The sequence below is a fragment of the Sesamum indicum genome, linkage group LG5 (genome assembly GCF_026168435.1).
Source record: "Sesamum indicum cultivar Baizhima isolate 11 linkage group LG5, ASM2616843v1, whole genome shotgun sequence".
Taxonomy (NCBI): Eukaryota; Viridiplantae; Streptophyta; class Magnoliopsida; order Lamiales; family Pedaliaceae; genus Sesamum; species Sesamum indicum.
Window position 1 is genome coordinate 5,055,232 of NC_142661.1, and position 21,280 is coordinate 5,076,511.

At 39.3% G+C, this 21,280-nt stretch overlaps 2 protein-coding genes across 2 annotated transcripts; both read left to right on the forward strand.

The window, feature by feature from the left end:
- The first annotated feature begins 1,885 nt into the window (after positions 1-1,885).
- Positions 1,886-2,428, forward strand: LOC148788039 (uncharacterized). The gene has a single exon (XM_088880298.1). It carries the CDS (start codon positions 1,886-1,888, stop codon positions 2,426-2,428), a length of 543 nt encoding a protein of 180 aa, XP_088736424.1.
- Positions 2,429-3,820: 1,392 nt separating this feature from the next.
- On the forward strand, positions 3,821-4,714 carry LOC148788040 (uncharacterized). Its single transcript, XM_088880299.1, has one exon. The coding sequence runs from the start codon at positions 3,821-3,823 to the stop codon at positions 4,712-4,714; it is 894 nt and encodes a 297-aa protein (XP_088736425.1).
- Positions 4,715-21,280: the final 16,566 nt, after the last annotated feature.

The window sequence follows — 21,280 nt, forward strand, 5'->3', positions numbered from 1 at the left end:
CGGCCTACGACTTCCCCACTGATATGTGATTAAGAGGGGATGCTATGAAAATACCAAAAAAACCCTTCATTAAGGGCATTTCTATCATTTAAGCAAGGATCCGCGCCTTTTTCATCGATCGGGTCGAATAAACCCGACCCGGATCCATCTGCCTTTGAAGACCCGGACAATTGTGGCCGTCCGATCGTGGACGCTGGCCAACAGGATGGGGGCACATGGCTGGCAAACTCTGCCCTGCTGAGACTTATATATAGACCCGAAATGCCGTCATTAAAGGTAACTGTTACGCATTAATTGAGATCGAACTTTGTGATCGGACACTTTTCTCTCGATCAACCTAACTTGAGCGTCGGAGGGTCATTGTCGGGGACGTGCCCAACGAACTCACTGTTCTTGTTTTATTCTCCGGAAACCCAAAATCTGATCTTGGCAGAGTCTGTTATCTACATGGAGATCGTTTTCCGAGATCGCGGAATTCGAGCTAGATCAGTTGGCGCCGTCTGTGGGAAAGTCTGAGAATTATTATCATGGAAGGTTCATCGAGGAGAAACGCCGGAGAGGAGGAGCATCGAGAAAAGGAGGAACGACTATTCAATTAACGAAAGAAGAGCAGCAGAGAATGATAGAAGAAGCTATGCGAAATGCCATTGTGGAGTATGAGAGGAGAACCGCGACCCCGGTGGCCAAAGAAACCGCAAGAAGACAATTGTTCGAAAACACCAAGCCCCAAAGAGAGTCGCGGGTGCATGGCGGCCAGAGCGCAGAACCAAGAAGCCGGTCTCATCAGATGCGGGGTCCAACAGTCATGCTCGGTCAAAGAGAAGAGAACCCATGATCTCGCGAGCAGAGGTGGAGAGCGTGGGGAAACAAATAGAAAGCCTGAACAAGCAAATCGACGAATTGAAGAAGTGAGGAGAGATAGTCGCGCACAACAAAAACTCCCCTTTCAACAATGATATTCTGGTTCAAGTAGTGGAACCAGGGTTTAGAGTGCTGGATTTGCCAAGATACGACGGAACGAAAGATCCTTATGAACACGTGGTAGCTTTTGACATGGTGATGAATCTGTACGGACAGCCGGGTCCCATAATGGCCAAATTATTCGCTACTATGCTGATAGGGAAGGCGCAAGAATGGTTCACTAACTTGCCCTGAGGAAGCATCGATTCGCACGAGCAACTTGTTCAAAAATTCTCTTTCCATTTCGCAAGCCGGACAAAGCAAAAGAGGTCGGCCACCCATCTCTTTACTATACAGCAAAGGGAAGATGAGACGTTGAAGAGTTTCGTGGGGAGATGTAACAACGAGATGATAGAAATCCAGGATTTGCGCATCAGCTGATGGCTCTAGCTCAGAAATATATTGATGAGGAAGAGATGAACGCGATGAAACATTATGAGCGAAGGGAACGCGAGCAGTTGTACAAGCGACCGAACGATACAAGGGAAGGGGGAGGGAGTAAGCCGAAGCAAGATAAGCCCAAAGAGGCAAAGTATCAGCCCAAATACCACAATTACACCCCAAATACCACAATTACACCCCGTTGCCAAGGCACACCAGGTACACCCCCTCCAAGAAATTTTCTAACAAGTATTGCAGGTTCCACAGGGAGAGAGGACACAATACGGAGGAGTACTTCCAGCTCAAAGATGAAATTGAGAGATTGGTGAGGCAAGGATACTTCCGGGACCGGGTCCCCCCGAGCTGCAAAATTAGTAAGGAGGAAACAAGGAGAAGTAGGTCGAGGAGCCGAGATCGAAATCCTGGGTCCTCGAGGTCGACCCAGGTCCAGCCCACCGAAAATAACGCGCCAATGAAAGGGGTCATCTACACTATCGCGGGAGGTTGTAGCTCGGGAAGGGATTGAAAACGATGTGCTAGAACCATGAGCTCGAGCCGAGAAAGGGAGTTCGTGTTGAAGGTCGAGGAAGAGGAAGCAATTTCTTTCAACAGTGCGGACAAGCCCGAAGAAGGTGGAGAGATGAACGACCCCATAGTCATCAAATTGGATATTGCAAATTTTACGGTTCACAAAGTCCTGGTCGACAGTGGAAGTTCTGCAGACATCATCTTCAAGAGTGTGATTGATAAGATGGGCTTAGAGAACATTTGGTTAGAGCCAGTGAGAACTCCACTAGTTGGTTTCGGGGGAAGCGAAGTGGCGTCCTTAGGGATGGTCGAATTGCCAGTGTCCATGGGTGACGAACCGAAACGAAAAACTACGATGGTGAAATTCTGGGTAGTGGACACGTCGTTTGCATACAATGTAATTTTAGGCAGACCAGGTTTGAATTTGTTCAGGACAGTCATCTCCACTTACCACATGAAAGTGAAATTTCCAACGGAGCATGGAATCGGTGAGGTCGCATGCGATCAGAAGGAGGCTCGTAAATGCTACAACTTGTCGTTGAAGGGAGAGTCGGGATAGAAGAAAATGAAGGTTAAGGAGGACGCGGAGCCTCGACCCTATGAAGCTGAACACCTGAAACACAGCGATGAGTACAAGGTTGTGCAGCTCGCACCTGATGAGCCGGACAAAACTACCAGAATAGGAACGAGCATGAAGGAAAAGGAAATGGCCATGATCAGTTTCTTGAGGGAGAACATGGATGTGTTCACATGGAGCCCGTCTGACTTCACAGGTATCAACCTGAGGTGATCGTACATAGGCTAAATGTAGATCCAAACATGCGACCGGTACAACAGAAAAAGAGGTCGTTTGGGAGCGAGAAAAATGAGATCATACGGAAGGAGGTGGACAAACTGCTCAAAGCCGGGTATGTATCAGAAATTCAATACACTGATTGGCTTTCTAACGTAGTGCTTGTTCCCAAATCCTCCAGGAAATGACGAATGTGTGTGGACTTTACAGACTTGAACAAAGCCTGCCCGAAAGACCCGTACCCGTTGCCCAGAATCGATGTCATGATGGATTCCATAGACGGGTTAGAAATGTTCTCAATGATGGACGCTTACCAAGGGTATCACCAGATCTATATGGCGGAAGAGGACAGAGATAAGACCTCTTTCATTACGGAAAAGGGAATTTATTGCTATAACATGATGCCTTTCGGTTTGAAGAATGCAGGAGCAACATACCAGCGGCTGGTGAATAAGATGTTCGGCGACCTGCTCGGAAAAACAATGGAGGCTTATGTCGATGACATGCTCGTCAAGAGCAAGAGGTCGCGGGATCACCTCGCAGATCTCACACACGCATTCGGCATCATGAGATCATACGGAATGAAACTAAACCCGAACAAGTGCACTTTCTGGGTAGGCGGAGGAAAATTTTCGGGGTATATGGTCAGCGAGCATGGGATCGAAGCTAACCCAGAGAAGATCCAGGTCATCATAAACTTGCAATCACCTACCACGATCAAGGACGTACAGAAGCTGACAGGAAAGATCGCCTCGTTGAGTAGGTTCATCTCGCGATTGGCGGATAGGAGTCTTCCCTTCTTTAAGGTCCTGCGAAAACCCAAGAACTTCGAGTGGGCCGAAGAATGTGAGAAGGCATTGCAGGAACTGAAGGAATACCTGACAACACCCCCCTTACTCGCAAATCCGAAAGACGGAGAGGCACTATTCCTGTACCTGAGCGCATCGGAGAATGTCGTTAGTTCAGTATTGGTCAGAGAAGAAGGAGGCCAACAGAATCAAATTTACTATGTGAGTAAGATGCTCCAAGGCGCAGAATTAAGGTACACGGAGATGGAAAAACTAGCACTCACATTGGTTATCATTGCTCGAAAACTGCGACCGTACTTTCAGTTCGCACAGGGTGGTAGTGTTGACAAACCATCCCCTTAAGCATGTGATGTCGCGACCTGAGGCCTCAGGCAGGTTGATTAAATGGGCAGTGGCACTGGGACAGTACGACGTGGATTATCAGCCCAGGACCGCACAGAAAGCACAAGTGTTGGCGAACTTCGTGATGGAACTCTCGAGCGATCCCAAATATCCTCCGGTCGCTGAAGAGCAGACCTCAAAATGGATGCTGCACGTGGATGGTGCTTTGAACGCTAATAACGGAGGAGCAAGTATACTGATTCAGGGGCCGAAGGGAGTTGAGATCGAGGTAGCAGCTCGCTTATCCTTTCTCGTGACCAATAACGAGGCGGAGTACGAGGCACTCATACTTGGACTAGAGCTCGCGTACGAGGCTGGAGCAAGAGATTTAGAGGTTTTTATAGATTCCCAGCTGATCGCTTTACAAATCGAAGGGACCTATGAGATAAAGGAGAAAACAATGACATCTTACAAGGAAATTCTAAAACAATTGATGAATAAATTTGACAAATGCTCAATTTTGCAGGTTCCTAGAACAGAAAACGATAAGGCAGACGCCCTATCAAAATTTAGAGCTGTGATGGACAGAATCAGAGATTGCAAGATCACAGCCCTGGTCCGTGAGCGATCAAGTCTCGCGAAAAAAGCAGAGGTACAGATGGTCGCGGAAGCCAAGTCATGGAAAGACGAAATTGTCAAGTATCTCGAGGACGGCACCCTGCCTGCCGATCCCATTGCTGCAAAAAGAGTCAAATTTCGAGCCACCCGATTCACTATGGTATCAGGTCAGCTTTACAAACGAACAGTGGATGGGCCCCTCTTGAAGTGTTTAGACGAGGAGAGAGAGTTATACGTGATGCGCGTGATCCACGAAGGGAGCTATGGTAATCACTCAAGTGCCAGGTCGCTAGCTCAGAGATAGTGCGACAAGGATTCTACTGGCCCACATTGGCAAAAGACTCCAAAGAACTGGTGAAAAAATGTGAAAGTTGCCAAAGATACGCGTCCTTGATACACCAACCTGTGACCCCGATGGAGCCGACAAAGACAGCCTGCCCGTTTGACCAATGGGGGATCGACATTGTCGGACCCTTCCCCCTAGCACACGCTCGGAAGAAATTCATCATCGTGGCAGTTGAATACTTCACCAAGTGGGTCGAAGAAGAGGCTGTCGCGAAAATATCTGAAAAAGAATTCATCAATTTCATCTGGAAGAACATCATCTGCAGGTTTGGTTTACCCAGTGTTTTAATTTCTGACAATGGTACTCAATTTCATGGGAGAAAAATCACAGAATGGTGCAAGGAAATTAAGATCGCGCAGCACTTCACAGCGGTCGTGAATCCGCAAGCCAACGGGCAGATAGAGGTGACTAACAGAACGATCCTCCAGCACTTGAAAACACGACTAGAAAATAAAGGATTGTGGGTTGATGAACTGCCTGGAGTGCTATGGGTTTATCGAACGACACCACGAACTGCTACGAGTGAGACTCCTTTCTGCCTAGTGTATGGAACAGAGGCTATTATCCCAACAGAGATCGGCGAGGAATCTCAAAGGGTGCAACGTATGACCCCAAAACAAACCAGCACGAGCGAAGCTTCGACCTCACAGTGATCGAAGAGAAGAGAGACGCCGCATATACTAGAATCCTGCACCACAAGGGGTTGATGATGAGAAGCCATGATCGCAGAATTCGACCACGGCAGCTCCAGGTGGGAGATCTCGTGCTCAAAAAGGTGAAGGCCTCCAAGCATGTAGGGAAGATGGAACAACCATGGGAAGGGCCATACAAGGTGACCGAGATCAAGAAAAAAGGGACATATAGGCTGCAGGACATGCAGGGACGAAATCTGCTGCGCCCTTGGAACATACAGAATTTGAAGAGGTTTTATGCATGAGCTCATGAGTTCGAACAAGGAGCCTGTGAAAGGCCACCATCCGAAGACAAAGGAGCTTGTGAAAGGCCATCAACTGCGACGAGATCGCACAATAAGGAGCCTGTGAAAGGCCATTAACTGCAACGGGAGCGCAGCATTGGGAGCCTGTGAAAGACTGTCTTTATCTGCTATGAAATTCTTTGAAATACGACATGCGATCTGAAAAAGACGCATTCGACAAACGAGAACTGAAAAAGACGCGTTCAACACATGCGAGCTGAAAAAGACGCGTTCAACTCATACGATCTGAAAAAGACGCATTATCTGTTCCAACTGAAAAAGAGCCACTCAACTACACGCGAACTGAAAAAGACGCGTTCAACAAAACTGCGATCTGAGAAAGATGCAGCCTAAACTGCGATCTGAGAAAGACGCATTATCTGTGCCCACTGATAAAGAGGCACTCAACTACACGTGAACTGAAAAAGACGCGTCCAACAAAACTGCGATCTGAGAAAGATGCAGCCTGATATGCGTTCTGGAAAAGATGCATTATCTGTGCCAACTTAAAAAGAGGCACTCAACTACACGGGAACTGAAAAAGACGCGTTCAACAAAATGTGATCTGAGAAAGACCAATCATTACGATCTGAAATAAAGAGATGCAATCTTCAAATAAAAGGAAAGCATTCAATAAACAGAGATAGAGAGAAGCAAATACGCGAGCTGCCAAAAGATATAAAACATTTCCATTGATGAAGTATCATTTACAGGAGCAGTCAAAAACCCATACCCCAATGTTCAGTTCCCAAAAAATTACATGTCAAAAATCGACCCCCAGGATTTACAATTCAGAAAGATTGTTCGAACAAAATCAAAATCCTATGGGAAAAAGCTAGAAAACCGGGACTCCTCAAGCGTCAGCCTCGGCTTCCAATTCTTCCCTCAGAGCCATGAACTCATCATCCTTGAGGTCCGGCTCAGCAGGATAGGGCTGGAGGTCGCCATCGAGCGTGATGTCCAACTGATCGCGATTGAAGGACTCTTGAAATCCGCTAAGTTTCTCAATATGGGCCTGGCAGGTGATAACCCTTGGCGAAGGAATCCGCAGATTTGATTTCATGAGCAGTCGTAAAAGTGTCGATCTTCAGAAAATCACGAACTGCGGACATCCTAGAGTCGGCCAAGGCTTGATGATGCTCTTCGACAGTGATGCGACCCGCTTGGCCTTCCTCTAATCCCTGCTTATGGCCTTCAACGAGGCCGACCTCCCTCCCAGCTTCGAACCCTTTCTTCTTCCCTTCAGTGAGGGCAACCTCCTTTGCCTTCTCAGCTTCTGCTAGGCGACCCTCCAAGTCTTTAACTTTCTCAGCTAGGACCAGCATGTCATCTGCATGCTTAAGGTCCATTGCATCCCTCTTCTCCAGCTCGGTGGAAAGCTCCTTCACCTTCTTCTCGGAAACCATGTGGTTCCAACGATAGCTCATGCACCTCATCAAGAGGCCGCGAAGGAAGGTACCCACCTGCAAAAGTGAGCAGAGTGAACAAGCCCTGAAAAAATTCAAAATAGATAAGCATCGGATGGAGTACCTGCATCAATGAATGAGCAACATGTTCCTCTAGCCTGGCAAGAGTGTTTGAAACTATTGAGCCTTGTCGCGGGGGAGAATGCCTGCTTCGTACAACTCCCAAGAATCCTCCCCAGGCTCCGAGTAGAGGATAGAGCTTAAGGCAGAGATGTTCCACATGGGAGCCACCCTATCTCCTTTAAGCTCGGAGGGCTCCGCTGGCCCCTTCAGTTCGGCACGCATCTGCTCCCAACTAGCAGAAAGACGATCTAATCGTTGGAGCCGATCTCGCTCATCTGGCTGGTCAGCCTTTTCCGCAGTGTCCCGAGCCATCCTGCTCAATGTTTTGGCCCTCTTATTTTAGCCAGCAGGCACGTTGGATGGCGAAGACTTAGAGGATACCGAAGGTCCTACTGGCCCCTTCCCCTTCTCCTCATCCCCCTCCTTTCGTGAGGACCTTTTTCGCTTCTTAGATTTCTGGCCGTTATCGCGATCAGGCCTCTCAGCAGTTTCCTCTCCTTGACCCTCGCTCAGATCGTCTAGGTTGAGGTCGAGATCAGAGGAGTTGTATCCGTGCAAGGGAAGAGGAGGGGTCTCCTCGCTGTCGACCTGGATAGGATGATCGTCGGCAGGGCTCGCGGCTTTAGGTGCGAGAGAGGGGGTCGATGCTGGTGCGATCGGGGAAGGGTCTGCAGGAGGAGCGACCGGCTTCCCCTTCCTCAATTTATTTTGGGCCGCCTTTATCCGCAGAGCATTACGGGAACTCATGATCAAACTACCTGCAAAACAGAGGGGTTAGCGAACTTGAACAGAGCAAAGAGGAACATACGATAACGAGAAAAAGAGATCACCTAAAGACTCGTCAATGTGGAGGGGCGCTGGAGACAGTCCGGACAGTCGCAAAACCTTCTCAGTGAGAAGCCTCTTGGGGTCGTATTTAAAAGCTGTTAGGCTATTTATCTGATCGCCCTCCAGCCCCCCTCCACTTGTCTTGGGAATGGGTTTATACTTACTCCATTCCGTGTTAAAGGTCTAAGCCGTGGGAGGTCGAATGAAAATGTAACGATCTAACCAGGCCCCTATGTTCGATTTTAATGTATCTAAATATCTACAGTGAGGCTTGGCAGAGAGATAGAAGAAAACCTCTTTCACCGGATCGCTTGAAAGTGGTGAAAGAGTACAAAGTCCAAAAGTTATCAAAACTGGGTTCTATGTCTAAATATTGCATTATTATGATGAAAAGAACAATATGAGAAATAGAGTTAGGAGAGAGTTGCATAGGGCACAACTCCAGTTTATTCAAAATTCTGGCTAGAGGAGGGGCTAAGGAAAACCTCAACCTGTAATCGAAATGCTTAATAGAAAAGGCACAAAAACCAAAAGGAGGACGATGCATACGATCGAAAGCCCTAGGAATTATGATCTCGTACTGAGGGGGTATGAAATATTTTGCCCTAATTTTTTCAATGGGAGTCCTAACGCTGCTAACTACTCCCTCCCATGGATTCCTAGCGAGCCTATCTTGGAATTTCTCTAAAGTAGAAGGCCCTGCCTGCTTGTCGGAAGGGTTTTGGGAGGTTTTGAATTTTTTATTCCTCTTAGGGGAAGTGGAGAAAGAACCATGTGCAGACCCAGAGGGGGTCGCAGTCGACCTGGAGCCGTAGCTCGAACCAGAATTTGAAGAAGAGTTAGAAGTCATCGTACCTTAGAACAGGATGGCTTGGGAAGCAGCAGGTCGAATGCGAACTCAAGAGCAGTAGTGCTGGTCGCTAGAAGCTTGTATGTGCGTTAGAGAAGTACATTTGAATGAGGGGGCTATATGTAGGCCCAACCCTCTAGGGAAGCGCGCTGCAGATGGACCCATGAGATGGCGACACGTGTACATGCAGCTGGCGGATCAACAGACGCGACCGGTAAACTTCTCCAAAAGTGATACCCTCACTTTTCAATAAGTGCTGGAGTAATGATATGTGATTAAGAGGGGATGCTATGAAAATACCAGAAAACCCCTTCATTATGGGCATTTCTATCATTTAAGAAAGGATCCGCGCCTTTTTCATCGGTCGGGTCGAATAAACCCGACCCGGATCCATCTGCCTTTGAAGACCCAGACAATTTTGGTCGTCTGATCGTGGACGCTGGCCAGCAGGATGGGGGCACGTGGCTAACAAACTCTGCCCTGCTGAGCCCTATATATAGACCCGAAACGCCGTCATTAAAGGTAACTGTTACGTATTAATTATGATCGAACTTTGTGATCGCACACTTTTCTCTCGATCAACGTAACTTGAGCGTCGGAGGGTCATTGTCGGGGACGTGCCCGACGAGCTCACTGTTCTTGTTTTATTCTTAGGGAACCCAAAATCTGATCTTGGCAGAGTCTGTTATCTACGTGGAGATCGTTTCCCGAGATCGCGGAATACGAGCCAGATCACCCACTTTTTTCTGGTCCCTTTTCCGGCAACCCACCAGCCCTCACGCGCATTCCATAACAACACCTCCTCCCCCCTCTTTGCTCATTTCCTCAACTCTGATCTCCGCCGTCTGGCATCGGTGACGACAGCTCTTGCCGGCATTGGAACCTCATCATCGCTGCGCACCTATACACTCTATTTTCGCTAGCAATCAGCTCCCCGACAGCCCATTCTCCCGCTTTCGTCCCTTTTCCCCCAAATAGGTCCACTCTGAACCGATTCGGCGGCGGACACCCACCTTCGTTGCCAGGAATTTTCTGCCTCGTCAACTCTGATGGAAGCTTGAATTTCTGAAAATGGAGGAGCAAACTACAGCTTCACCAATCTCAATCCCCACCTCATCTCAAATCAAAGAGCTACCACTAAGAAATCCTATGCCAAGATTGTTCAAAACCCATCAGCATCGCATTTTCAGCATGACCCAGTACGATCCGCCAAGAAAACCTTCTAGGATGATGTAATCCACACGATTGGATCAGACTCGAGCTTCAAAGCCCAACAAGTATTATCTATTCATCTGAGGAAACGGCTCAACTAGCCTCAAGGGTGAAATTTACCTTGGTGTAAGTTCTCTCACGGCCTCCCGAGTATTACCTTTTTGCACCTTAGAATTATCAGACATAGTTTAAAAAGGTAATGTGATTGTGGGTATACTTAATCTTTAGCATGTTTTGATCCCATTGTCTAATGAAGAAGATTTTGCTAGAATTTGGCTGAGAGGTGAATGGATCTTTGATAACTGTCATATGAGAGTGTTAAAATGGACAACGAGTTTTGATCCTAAAATTGAATTATCTATTGCACCAGTTTGGATTAGATTACTAGAGCTTCCTGTCCACCTATTTGAGAAAAATTCTCTATTCACCCTTGCATCTAAAATTGGAAAACCTTTAAGAATGGATGAAGCTACTGCAGACCTCTCTAGGCTAGACTTAGCTCGTGTTTAAGTTAAACTAGACCATACATCCCCGAAAGTGCAAGCTGTTTATCTGAATATTGAGGGAAAAACTTATAGACAACAAATTCTCTACAAAAACTACCCACCTTATTGCTCATCATGTAATCACCTTGGACATGACATTGCCACTTACATTGTTAAACACAATAATGAAAAAAGTCAAGCTGAATTGGAACCAAAGCTCACGGATATATTATTGAATCATAATGAGGAGACTAAGGATTTTAGAGAAATTATTAATAACATAAGATAGGGTAATAATATGTTGATTGCTAGTGTCCCTGCTACAGTTTCTATTGAGAACATTGATCAAAATGGTGATCAAATACAAACCGAAAACACTGGGAAAGTATGTGCTGAAGATATTAATATTAATACTACTGATGTTGAATTTCCAATTTCTCATGTACATGCACCTGAATCACTTGCCACATCGGAGAACAATCTACCAGGTAAAGAACAATCACTTGCCATTGAAATTAGGAAGGGTCTTGCATTGACCGTTCCTATATGTGTGACAATGAATGTACAGAAGATGATAGTTAGAAAACGTATTCCAAAATAAGGTATAATTTGGAACGGTTTTAGTATACACTTAATGAATTAGGTAAAAAATCGTTCCAAATTATGAGTTTTACTTAAGAAGTAATGTGTTTCAGAAAACTTTTCCAAAACCCGCTACAAATTGGAATGATTTTTGGAGCGGATTTTGTAGACAATTTAGAAAATAATGTTCTCACACAAAATAAAATTATTTTTGAAAACAAAAGACAAATTTTCCTGTTTAGGAACCGTCCATAAACCAACAAGTTGTTCCAAAGACCGTTCCAACTTTGAACTGACTTTAAGAAAATTATTTCTAAATACATTACAATATCCTAAATAAAATAGGAGGGAAAATAAAATTTAGGAACGGCCAATTTATTTTGATCGTTCCAAAATCAGTTCAAAATTTTAATTTCGCGCCAAATGAAAAGTAGTTGGAAAATCAAACTTAGAAACGGTTTTAAATATTTGACCGTTCATAAAATGAATTTAAATAAAATCGTGCCTCATTTTATAAACTATCCCTTCCCAAATATGTCCACAGATTCCTAGTTCACTTCCCGGTTACGATATTGCAAATCCATGACCCTGATTAATCACAAATTTAAACAAATACCAATGCTTCCATACCTAGCGGTCTGACTAAAATCACATGGTCTGATGGCCAGTTGCATCGTTTTTAACATTTTTAATTGTGTATCAGCTACGATATCTCAGTATCTGTATAACAAAAATGTCCAAAACTTCATTGAATGCAATATTTGTCGATTTAGTAATATCCAACAGTCTAATTAGGCGATGCAGTACAACAGTATAAGGTGCTACTTGCATTTATGTAAGACTAACAATCTTATATATACAAATACATTTGATCTTCGAACATATTTCAATTTAATTGAATGCATTTTATGTTTCCAATGGTCTACTTTTTTCTGATCATTTATATGTCGGGGACAGCTTTTCTTTTATTTTTTACTTTTCTGAATTTTTTGGAAAACTAATTTTGAGACACAGTTAGGAGCTGTTTGTAAGCATTTGGAATGGTCGTATTAATATTATACCAAAATGACGTCATTTCGAAACAAAACGACATTGTTTTGTTTTTGTTGGAATTGTTAAACAATAAGAATGATTTTTTAAATATTGCTTGTCAACAGAAACAACGTTTTTTTTTTTTTTGCTAGGAAAGGTTTTAGGAATGGTTTTTTAAAAATTGTCCGTTCCAAAGCCAGCTCCAAAAATTGGTATACATACAATACTTAGAAGATTTTTTCATTTCTCCTTCCCTCTTCCTCCTTCACTATCCCTTCCTCACTATCCTCGACCAACTGCCTCTTGGTACTTAGCTCCACTGTCGTCAGGCATCCACGGTCGCTGCCTAGAGGTAAGTGGAATCAAATGGTTGGGTTTCCGTTTTTTTTTTGGACCCCCCTCCCACCATTTTTCTTCTTTTTTTTTTACCACACTTTTCTTCAGTTTTTCCCCCACTTTCGTATAAAAATAAACACCAATTTTTTTAAAACATTTTGGTTAGTTTTCTAAAAACAAATTCAACCATTTAACTTTATAAAATTTTGGTTTTTTGAAAAAAATTTCTAAATTTTTTTTGAAAAAACTAATTTCAGTTTTCTAAAAGTTTTCTGACTTTTTTGTAATTTTTTTTAATTTTCTGTAATATTTTTTTAATTTTTCTAAATTTTAGGAATTTTTAAAAATTTTCTGTAAATTTTTGTATTTTCTAAATTTTTTTTTAATTTTTAAAAATTTGACAGAAAACTTTTGTTAATTTTAAATTTTTTTGTTATTTTATTTTGATTTTTGGTCATTTCTAAAATTTCTCTAATATATGTACTTTATGTGTAATTTATTTGAGTAATTTATGCAATTTATGTACAATTTATTCAGTAATTTATGCAATAATGTTTATTTCATTGTGTAATTTAGGCAATTTATATTTAATTTATACAAAAGATTTAACCAATTTCACCAATATTACATTTTTACATAATAAATATAAATAATTAGAAAAATTTAAAATTTATTCCAAATAATAAATTTTTATATAATAATCACATTAATAAATTTTTTTTTACCAATTTCCCCAATATTAACATTTTTACATAATAAATGTAAATAATCACAAAAATTGGGCCAATATTTCCATTAGTAAATTTTTACATAATAATCACATTAACAAATATTAGGCTAATATTCCCAATAATATCATTAGTTACATAACAATGTCAATAATCCAAAATTAGAAAATTTTCCTAATAATAATATTTTTACATAATAATGCCAATACTCACAAAATTAGATCAATAATCCCAATAATAATATTATTTAGTAAATAATATCAACAATATCAATATTGAGGTAATATTTCAAATTAAAATATAATTAAAACTATATAGTTCCTTTGTAATCATGTACAAACAGATCACACATGACTTTAAACTTGTTTAGCTCATCAAGTGAATCTTGTTAGTAAAACTATTTAGGTTTATTCATCTTCATTTGTCAATGGAAGACAATGTTGATAAAAAAGATGTTAATTATTTTTTTCTTTTACGAGAGGCAGAGCTCGATCAGCCGCCCAAGCGGATGGAGTTATTTGAAAGGTGCTACACGAAAAACGAGGACGACGGCTGGAGTGGGCTAAGAGCGGCTACGGTGGCGGTAACTAGGTTATTAATATTCTTTGCTTTAGTTAAATTAATTCTTGGTTAAAAGTACTAATGATTTTATATGTTTTGCAGGAGATGTTCCAGAATTGCCTAACAGACCCCCAGCCTCAAACCAAAACGATATTAATGTCGCTGAAGAGGAGGGCTTAGATTAGGTTTTTTTTATTTTTCATATTAATATAATATTTTTTCTTAATTATTCATGTTTCATAATATTTATTAAATTTCATTATTTCATTTTTAATTAATTAATTAAACTCGTCAATGTAATTAATTAAAAATTTATTAAATTAATTTAATTATATATTAAAATATATGAATAAATTTAAAATTAAAAAATTAGGAACGGTTTTAGTATTGGTAAAGAAAAGTTATAAATCTAAATAAATGACCGTTCGAAATACCATTACTAAAATAGTTTCAAAAGTACATTCCTAAACTGCATAGACTTTTCCAAATACCATTGCTAAAACTATTTCAAATAAGTGTTCCTAAATAGTGGCTGACCGTTCCTAATACCATTGCTATTTCAGTTTTAAGTACGTGTTCCAAACTCAGAAAGACCGTTGCTAATACCATTACTAAAATGGTTTTATATACGTGTTTCTAAATAAGACCCATAGTTTCTAAAACCGTTTCAATTAAAATAATAATTTTTTCTTGACAAATTTAATATTAGAAACGATTTTTGTAGTGTGTGACAGTTCCCATCCCAAATAGGAATGGTCTAAATTTTGTAACGTCATTTGTAAGGATGAATTTCCAATCATTCCATAAATCGCCCTAAATAAGTTTGATGTCCTGCAAACTGTTCCAAACCCCAAAAAAAGCAGTTCGTAAAATCGCTCCAAATCCCGCCTTTTTTTTAATAGTGATAGTACCTTAAGCTAGCTTGTAAAACTAAAAATCTTGCAGATCCCATTTCTTGTGCTATTATCGGATCCTAGATCTTGTGCTCCGCCAACCACTTTTATGGATGGGATTTGGCTAGAGCATATCACTACACTATAAAAAAAAGGGGATTTGGCACAGTCAGGGTAACCGTTTCTGAACCCGTTCCATCTTGCAACGGTTTTTGGAACACAGAATGAACGGATATTGAAAGATGATGCATGATCTATATTTATTTTGGGTTATTATTTTGGAACAGGCAAACCATTCGAAGATGAGTTCCAAACAAACAATTATAAAATTCGATCCAAATACCATTATAAAATAGTAACGGTAAATGGTTGGAACATAATATTAGAATTAGGACGGTCATGAGTTGACCGTTCCTATATGTGTGGCAAAGGATGTCCAAAATATGACAGTTAGAAAATTTATTCAAAAATGAGGTACAATTTGGAACGATTTTGGAACACCCTTAGTCAATTATGTGAAAAACTGTTCCAAATTATTAGTTTTATTTAAGAAGTAATGTGTTTCAAAAATCATTCCAAATTTCGGTGCAAATTGGAACTGTTTTTTTGTATTATTTATTTAGTATTACTGAGACTGTTCCAAATGAAATACAATGGCTATATTTCAATGGTAAAAAAAGACGTTCCTAAACTCGTAGAAAGGACTGTTTCAAAATCTAAAACAACGGTTATTTTTTAACAGCTAAATATGTGTTCTCTTTCCATTTAATATCACTATCTTCTTTCATTCTTATTTTCTCTCTATTTCCTCAATCTCTCTCGAATTTTTTTGATCTCTCACTATCCCACAAATATTTTTCTACCCTTGTTCGTCAACCTGTCTCAAATTTTTATTGATATTTGAAGTTATTTTGATCAGGTAACAACTTTAACCCTTTTAGTTGTAATTGATTATATTTGTTGTAATTTTGTTAATTAAATTTAATGTTATAATATTATATATATATATATACACACATATATGTGTGAGTGTTTCTATGTTTGTGTAGGACTCATCGTCATGTTAAGACATTTGAGAAATGCATGTATGAGAAAACCTTTCAAATAGGGCGGTCTTACTCCGTTGAGAATTGTGCTGCTACATTTATAGAATGACCTAAGTCTCAACATGCATATATGGATTGTGAGAAAATTAAGTGTCCTTTTCGTAAGTGCAAAAATGAAATATTCAAAACCACGGACGAGGTAAATTTTGACTTATTTATGAAAGGTTTTATGTCATAGTATTATAATTAAAGTTCTCATGGCGAGCAGAGGGTGTAGGAGTATTTTGAGGCCGTCACCGTGGCCCCATTGCAGTACGCCTTGGGGTGATGCGGTGGAGATGGATTTGGCATAGAGGATGGTTTTTGATACCGCCAGGCCGGCTCTCTGGTCTTCAAAGTATAACCGGGATGGTGTGCCTGATAATGGTACGAGGTCGTGTCTTACTAATGTAAGGTTTAGTTTATATTATGATAGGTGGTAGGATTATGTGTCTGGGCTGGCAGATCGGTTTCACGATGTAGTGCATGCAGTTGAGCAGACGTTGAGGAATAGTTGAATCTAATCTCAATTGAGGGTTGATGCTGAGTTGGTGAATATCAAGGTCGTTGGCTATTTTCTCAGCATATATGTGACCAAATATCCCAGTAGGCTGATCATATTGTGACCCGCAACCACACCCTGCCCCAAGATTACTATAGTACGAAGAAATTGATACGAAACTTGGGTTTACCTATTGAGAATATTGATGTGTGTAAAAATAGTTGCATGTTGTACTGGAAGGACGACATTGATCTGCACTAGTGCAAGTTTTGTAGAGAAGCTAGGTACAAGTCAACCATGGAGCAAATTCCTAATAGCAAAAAGACATCGTATGAAATTTTAGGTACCTGCCAGTTATCCCTCGCCTGCAAAGGTTGTATGCTTCAAAAGCGACTTCCCGAGCAAATAACGTGCCATGACAACAATCAAATGGGAGAGGGATCCATGTGCCATCCGTCTGATTCAAATGCATGGAGGCTAGGTTTGTGCAGTAAAGCCCTGTAATGTTAGACTACCGAGCAAATATGTCGACCGAACATATCCTCATTTTGCAGTAAAGCCCCGTAATGTTAGACTAGGATTGTGCACGAATGGGCTAGCAACGCACGGGCAGTACGGTTGTACGTACTCATGTTGGCCCGTTATACTACACTGTATCTCCTACTGGGAATGTGCATGAGTGTTGAGTATATGTTGTGATGATGGTGATCCCTGGTCCTTCCAATCCAAAACATCTCATTGATGTTTACCTAGAGCCGCTGATCGAGGAGTTGCAGAATCTGCGACATGTAGGTATACTTACATGCGAATTGAGAAGCGAGATATCCCCAATCCACGCCGTCTTGATGTGGATTGTACACACCTACCCGCTTATGGAATGGCGTCTAGATGGAGTTCTACTGATGTTATGCAGTGTCCAGTTTGTATGAAAGACACGCGTTCATTTTACCTGCACAACGGTAGGAAGGCATGCTGCTTTGACTGCCATAGACAGTTCCTCCCCCTGGACCATCCATACCGTAGGAAGAAAGTATTCACTAAGAATTTAGTAGAAAGGAATGTTGCACGGCCAAGACTGATGGGAGAACAGATCTGCAAATGAGTTGAAGAGTTTGGTCCTTCGGTTGAAGTGTCGTTGTCACTCCCGGATGGGAACAGTAGCGAGCAAAAGTGGACAATAAAAAGCATCTTTTGGGAGCTCGAGTACTGGTTGATGCATCTGATACGACACAATCCTGATGTCATGCACATTGAGAAGAACGTGTTTGAAAATATATTCAATACCGTGATGGATATAAAAAAAATATCGAAGGATACTCTGAATAATGGAAGGACCTAAAGATCATATGTAATTGCCCAGAGCTGGAGCTGGACGAAAGGAGGCCGAATGTGATGCCCAAAGCCATATATAACCTGACTCTTGATGGACCGACATTGCATTTCAAGAGGTTGAGATAATACCTACTTCATAAGTTGCGATGGACAACCATAATTATGACCTGCATGATCCAAATAGTATACAATTAGTCGTTGAGCTGTTGCTAATAAACAAGGAGCAGGTACATCCTGATCGGGGAACTTTAAATCTGATGGCGAGTCTGACGAGGATAACTTTGATGAGGATTACGAGAGTCAAGAAGACAATAATTATGATTGACATTTACCGTTTTCTATATCAAGTGTCTATGTATTCTGCCGATAGAAATTAGTATAAATTAAAAAATTACTGATAATAATTTATAAAAAGTTTACCAGCTAATTTAGAACTACAATTTGCAAACTAAGATATCGTATTTGATATACAATCAATGAAGTATAATTTGTCCCTATCAATATTTTTTTTTAAAAAACAAAACACATTTTTTTTCTATTTAGGAACGGTCAAAAAATTAGGAAGTCAATCCAAAGCTTGTTCGAACTTTGAACCGAAATTAATAAAATAAACCGTTCAATATTACAATGTCCAAAATAAAAAAGAGGAAAAATTAAAATATAGGAATGGTTAATTTATTTTCACCGTTCCAAAATAAGTTCAAACAAATTGAATTTCGCGCCAAAAGAAAACTCGATGAAAAATCAAACCTAAGAACGGTTATTTAATAGTGACTGTTGCGAAATATGAAATTTAAATAGAACCATTCCTAAATGTATAAAGTATCTTTCTCTGAAATTATTAGAGAAACGTCTCTAAATGTGTTCCAAAAACCGTCCCTAAATATGCCCATAGATTGCTCATTCATTTCCTGATTACAATGTCCCAATATCCAGGACCCTAATTAATACCAAATTTAAACTCATAACAATACTTTTCATATGTGAACATATCTAGTGGTCCGATCTAAAATCAAATTGTCTGATGGACACTTCCATCATTTTTTCAACTTCATTAATTGTATATCAAATTCGATATCTTAGTATCCGTATAACAAAAATGTCAAAAACTTTATAGAATGTAGTATTTTATCGATTTAATACTATCCAACGGTTTGATAAAAATTTTAACAGTCTGATTAGATGATCCAATACAACAGTATAAGATGTTACTTACATCTACGTAAGACTAACAATCTTATGTGTACAAATATATTTGATTTTTCGAACATGTATCAATTTAATTCGTAGCATTATATGTTTCCAATGACCATAATTAATTAATAGTCTACTTTTTCTGATCATTAACATGTTTGGGATGGATTACCTATATTTTTTATTTTCTTAATTTTTTGGTGTGAAATAAAACATTTTAAAAAACTTTCGGCAATTTAAAAAAAAAATCTTAATTTTGCTGTAATTTTTAAATTTTTTTATGCATTCTGAAATTTTGAAAATCTTAAAAAAAAATTGTAAATTTTATGTAATTCTCAAAATGTTTGTATATTTTTGGTTATTTTTATAATTTTCTCTTAATTTTGGGTGATTTTTAAAATCCTCTGTCAATTTTTTGTTATTTTCAAAAAAATTCTGTAAAGAAAATTATTTTATGTATGTTTTGCAATTATAGAAATATTTAATTGTATAAGAATTTCTGCAATTATAGAAATTTATTTTATGTAATTTCTGCAATTATAGAAATTTTGTGTAATTTTTCAAAACTAATTGTATAGTTGTGTAATTTAGTAATTGTATAGTGTAATTATTTGTGCAATTTACTGAAATATTCTATATGAAGATATGCACTAATTAATTTCAATAAATAGAAGTTTTGAATTTTTCGTTCTTTTTACTTTTTTCTTTCTTGTTAAATACTTCAAATATTCGAATCAAGAAGTTACAATTGGTCATATCATATGAAAGAAAGAGATTAATTACTAGTCTCATTCGAATTTGAAAATTCAATTCCTTTTTTCCCTTTATGCAATTCTTATATGTATTATATTATATTGCTTAAATTTTTTGCCAAATTTATTGTATACATCATAGTGTAAATAACCAAAAAAAGTTAGATCAATTTATAATCCCAATAGTAAAGTTATTTAAATAATATTGTAAATAATAAAAAATATCGGACCAATATTTCCAATAAAATAATTTTTACATCATAATGTAAACAATCTCAAAATTAAATTAGACCAATAGTTAATCCCAATAATAATATTATTTAAATAATAATGTAAATAATCAAAAAATTAGATCAATATTTTAAAATAATAATATTTTTAAATAGTACTGTAAATAATCACAATAATTACACCAATATTCCTAATAATAATAACATTTTTACATAGTTTACTGGAAAAAAATAACATTTTTACATAATAATATGAATAATTAAAATATTAGACCAATTTTTCCAAGAATAACATTTTTAAATAATAATATCAATAATCACAAAAGATAGGCTAATATTCCCAGTAATAACATGCTTTACATAACAATGTCAATTATCACAAAATCAGAAAACATCCCCAACAATAACATTTTTACATAATAAAGTCAATAAGCACAAAATTAAACCAATAATCCCAATAATAATATTATTTACAAATATTGTCAACAATAACAATATTAAGGTAATAATGCCAATTAAAATACAATTACATAATAATTAGAAATAGAAAACAAATCGAGCACAATATTTTCAATAAATAATAATTATTTAAAAATGTATATTTCTTTGGTAACAACGTACAAAAAGATCACGCATGCCTTTAATCTTGTTTAGCCATGAATTGAATTTTGCCAGTAGAACTTGTTATATTAACCATCTTCATCTGTCAACAAAAGATAATGTTTATAGATTAAAATGGATAAATATAACGAATACTACATTAAAAAGTTCATGTGATAGGCTAAATAAGCTTAAAGCAATACTTGGCCCATTTGTATATGTGCACAAGATAAATGATATATTTTTAAATAATTAATGAGTACAATAATCATAACTTCATGATAATTTTTCCGATGTGTAAGAATTAGTATATTCTTTTTTATTTACATATTATTGTGAACAATTGTAAAATTTAGACTAATACTTCTCAATGATTTGTTTAGATCATGTTTAGTGGTACGCCTCCTATACCACGTGGTCGAGGACGTGGACATGGTCGTGGCCCGCCACTTCTACCAGTTTCGTCGGATGCTTCCCAAGTTGGGGAAGCAGTTCTTCGATGACCCACACCACCTGACATGACCACCCCGGCCCCGCACACTCCAGATGATGCTAGAGTATCTGGAGCTGCACTAGCAGTTGATGAGACGATACAACAGTTTGCCCCACCGACAGCTGCTCCACCACTACTATAAGTCCCCCCACCATCAATGCGCGTAGTACATCAGCCTCGATGACGCAAGGTAAATTTGTTTATCAATTTTTTTTAGTATTATTTTATACTGAAAATGTCTAATATAGCATGTCCTTTTTGATCTGACCGCTGCTTTCACGAGCGGATCAATGCAGTCGTGATGGGGACACTTTCCCCACTCGT

Coding starts and splice junctions, on each gene's coding strand:
- LOC148788039 (XM_088880298.1), top strand. CDS start 1,886: ATGAGCTCGAGCCGAGAAAGGGAGTTCGTGTTGAAGGTCGAGGAAGAG.
- LOC148788040 (XM_088880299.1), top strand. CDS start 3,821: ATGTCGCGACCTGAGGCCTCAGGCAGGTTGATTAAATGGGCAGTGGCA.